The sequence below is a fragment of the Penaeus monodon genome, chromosome 41, assembly GCF_015228065.2.
Source record: "Penaeus monodon isolate SGIC_2016 chromosome 41, NSTDA_Pmon_1, whole genome shotgun sequence".
Taxonomy (NCBI): domain Eukaryota; kingdom Metazoa; phylum Arthropoda; class Malacostraca; order Decapoda; family Penaeidae; genus Penaeus; species Penaeus monodon.
The window spans coordinates 24271647-24274782 of NC_051426.1; the positions used below are offsets into that span (position 1 = coordinate 24271647).

Sequence of the window (3136 nt, forward strand, 5' to 3'; positions counted from 1 at the left end):
AAGCAGAGATGAGAGAGGAACGGGGGAGAGAGAGAAATGGGGGAGGGAGAGAAAGGGCGGTGCAGAGAGAGAAAGGGGGAGAGAGAGAAAGCGCGCAGGAGAGAGAGAAAGGGAGAGGAGAGAGAAAGGGCGAGAGAGAGAAGAAACGAAAAGAAAGAGAGAGAGAAGAGACCGTAGAGAGAAGACGATCGAGAAAGGGAGAGAGAGAAAAGGGGGGGAGAGAGGGCGGGAAAAAAGGGGGAGAGAGAGAAAGGGAGAGAGAGAGAGAAAGAGGAGGTATAGAAGAGAGAGCAGACCGCGAGAGAGACGAGAGAAACCCCACCTCGCCCGGAGAGAGGACTGAGCGAGAGAGCGTAGGAGAGAGAGATTTGGAGAGAGAGAGACCTAGAGAGAGGAAGAGAGAGAGAGGGCATGTAGAGAGAGAAAGAAGAGAGAGAGAAAGAGAGAGAAGAAGAAAGAGCGCTGAGAGAGAGGGAAAGAGAGAGATCGAAGAGGTAAAAGGTTGAGAGAGAGAACGAGCGTGCGAGAGAGAGACAAATCGACTGAGGAAGGAGAGCAATAGGAAAGAGCTTACGCCGATGAGGAGAGAAAAGAGATGAGAGAGAAAGACCTCCCTAGAGACGTTGAGACAATGGCGAGATCTCCCGAGAGAAAGACGTCGAGAGGAGAAAGAGAAAGAGGGAGAGAGAGAGAGAAGAGGAGAGGGAAGAAAGAGAGAAAGAGAGAGAGAAAGAGAGAGAGAAAGAGATACAGAGATAGAAAGATACAGACGGAGAGATAGAGAGAGACAGAGACAGAGAGAGACAGAGAGAGATAAGAGATTGAAGGAGGAGGAGGAGGCAGGGAGGCGAGGAGGAGGAGGAGGAGGAGGAGGAGGAGGAGGAGGAGGAGGAGGAGGAGGAGGGGGAGGAGAGAAAGAGAGAGAACGAAAGAGAGAACGAGAGAGAGAGAGAGAGGGAGAGAGGGAGAGAGAGAGAGAGAGAGAGAGAGAGGGGGGGGGGGGGGGGGGGAGACACAAAATACAGGAAGATAAAAAGCAAACAGACACAGATCCACCAAGACACAGAGACACAGACACAGAGACACAGAGATATAGAGACACAGAGACACAGAGATAGAGACAAACTCACACACAAACAGAAACAGGAACAAACACCGACACAAGAGATTCTTAACTTACTCCTCCCCCGCCCCCCCGCCCCGCCCCCTTCCCCCTCAAGCCCCTCCTTAAAAACATAACACGAAAAAACTAAATAAAATATAAAAATCCAGATAAAAATCCAGATAAAAATCCAGATAAAAAATCCTTCGACCGCCACTCACCCCAAGAAATTATCCTGCGCCGCCGGTTCCTCCTGGATCTGCCACTCATCATCCAGCTCCTTCAGGATAACCGAGATCCTGGAGGCGCTGTGCTTGCCTCGGGACACCCTCGACATGGCGTTCTTCAAGGCAGAGAACGGCGAATTGGCGTTCTTGCCGCTCTTGAAGTTGTCGACGCCGATCCAGTCCGTGGTGGAGCTGCGGTCGTACATGTTACCGTAGTCGTCCTTAGCGTTGTCGTGGGCGCCCAGGGTGTTGAGCGACTGGTACGACTTGGAGAGGCCGGCGCGAAAGGAGCGGATTGAGGCCATTTTGACTTTCTTGCCGGATTTATTCATCTGTGCGGCGGGTTTTGAAAAGGGTTTGTCCACCGGAGGTCGAGTGAGAGAGGAGATGTCACGGCCTTGCAAACTCTTTCTAATTTCTTTTCTCTCTCGCGAATTCCCTCTGATTTTCGTGTTTTGTGTTTGTGTTTTTTCTTCTTTTTTTTATTCCACCCGGATTTATTTCGTTTGGGCAATGCGGGTTGGGCAGAAAGAAACAGAGAGACAGAGAGAGAAAAGAGAATTGAGAAAAAGAGAGAATTGAGAGAAAAGACGAGGGACTTTGTTGTACTCGACGTCGCCTTGGCAACAACTTCTATGCAATATCAAACCACACAACACTAACTTCCTTGGAAAAGACGTTTTCTCTCTCTTCACTCCCTCAAAAATAAAATTCCAGACACGTTTACATACGTCACACAATCCTCTCTTCACGAAAGAAAAAATAGATCAAGGCGATGAAATTTACAATTATATATACATATAACATGCACCTTCCTTCGTTACGAAAAGGAGCGACGTTCTCGGGGGTGAACAAAAACGTGAATGCTTCGCCCAGAATAACCCAAACCGAATGCGAAACAAATAACCAACAGTTCGAGGGAGGCAATCCACACCGAATCCACACAACACCGTATCCACACAGACCCACTCTCGACACCCAACAGTACCCGACTGAGACATCCATGCACCTCCTAACCAGCCGAACCAAACACACGCTCACACCTGGACACGTACGCACGAACACACACACACACACACACGTGCGAGGGAAGCTCCACGCACGGACGTACGTACGTACACACACACACACACGTACACGGCAACGTTAACCCCGGAGTCAGGCCGATGCTCCGGGCGGCTGAGTCCACGTCTTTTTTCCCTCATTTACCTCTTAATTAGAGACATTACAAACTGTTTTTCTCGAGACTTACCGTAGTTTAGGAACTGGTCGTCAATAAAAACTTGATAAAAGGGGCTAAAAAGGTATATAAAACGGCTAAAAAACTGCGAGATCTACATCGGCCTCCAGACCATACACTTTCCAGCGTACGAGTAAGAGTGAGGGTCGCCAGCGCCATCTGTTGCCGAGCGAGCGAACTATTCCTTACTGCAGAGAATGGTAAGGAGATTTCGGGGGAAACTGATATATTTCTATCTATGTCAAATCTAACTGTCTACATGTAAATTTTATGTCTAATCTAACTGTCTACATGTATATTCTATCTATGTCTAATCCAACTGTTTACATGTATATTTCTATCTAAGTCTATTCTAACTGTTTACATGTATATTCTATTTATGTCTAACTGTCTACATGTATGCATATTGTATTTATGTATATATAGATAGGTATGTATATTAGATACGTATATACATATATATATAGGTATGTTTGTATGTATGTATGTATAGGTACGTATGCATATATGTATATATAGGTACGTATGTACATTTGTTTACTTCAATCCACAACGATTCAGAAACTA

The 3136-nt window shown here is 46.9% G+C and overlaps 1 protein-coding gene across 5 annotated transcripts in view; it reads right to left on the reverse strand.

The window, feature by feature from the left end:
* Nucleotides 1-2707, reverse strand: part of LOC119598693 (protein NDRG3-like) — a 160886-nt gene extending 158179 nt beyond the window's left edge. For 2 of the 5 annotated variants that reach the window (XM_037948456.1, XM_037948453.1), the window contains exon 1: nt 2582-2707. Coding sequence is in view for 3 of the 5 variants with exons in the window: in XM_037948446.1 (XP_037804374.1) it covers nt 1324-1661 (338 nt within the window). In the remaining 2 variants the exon portion in view is untranslated. Of the gene's footprint in view, nt 1-1323; nt 2288-2581 lie in introns of those variants that run through there. The other 3 variants (XM_037948446.1, XM_037948445.1, XM_037948447.1) reach the window with 3 other exon arrangements.
* Nucleotides 2708-3136: the final 429 nt, after the last annotated feature.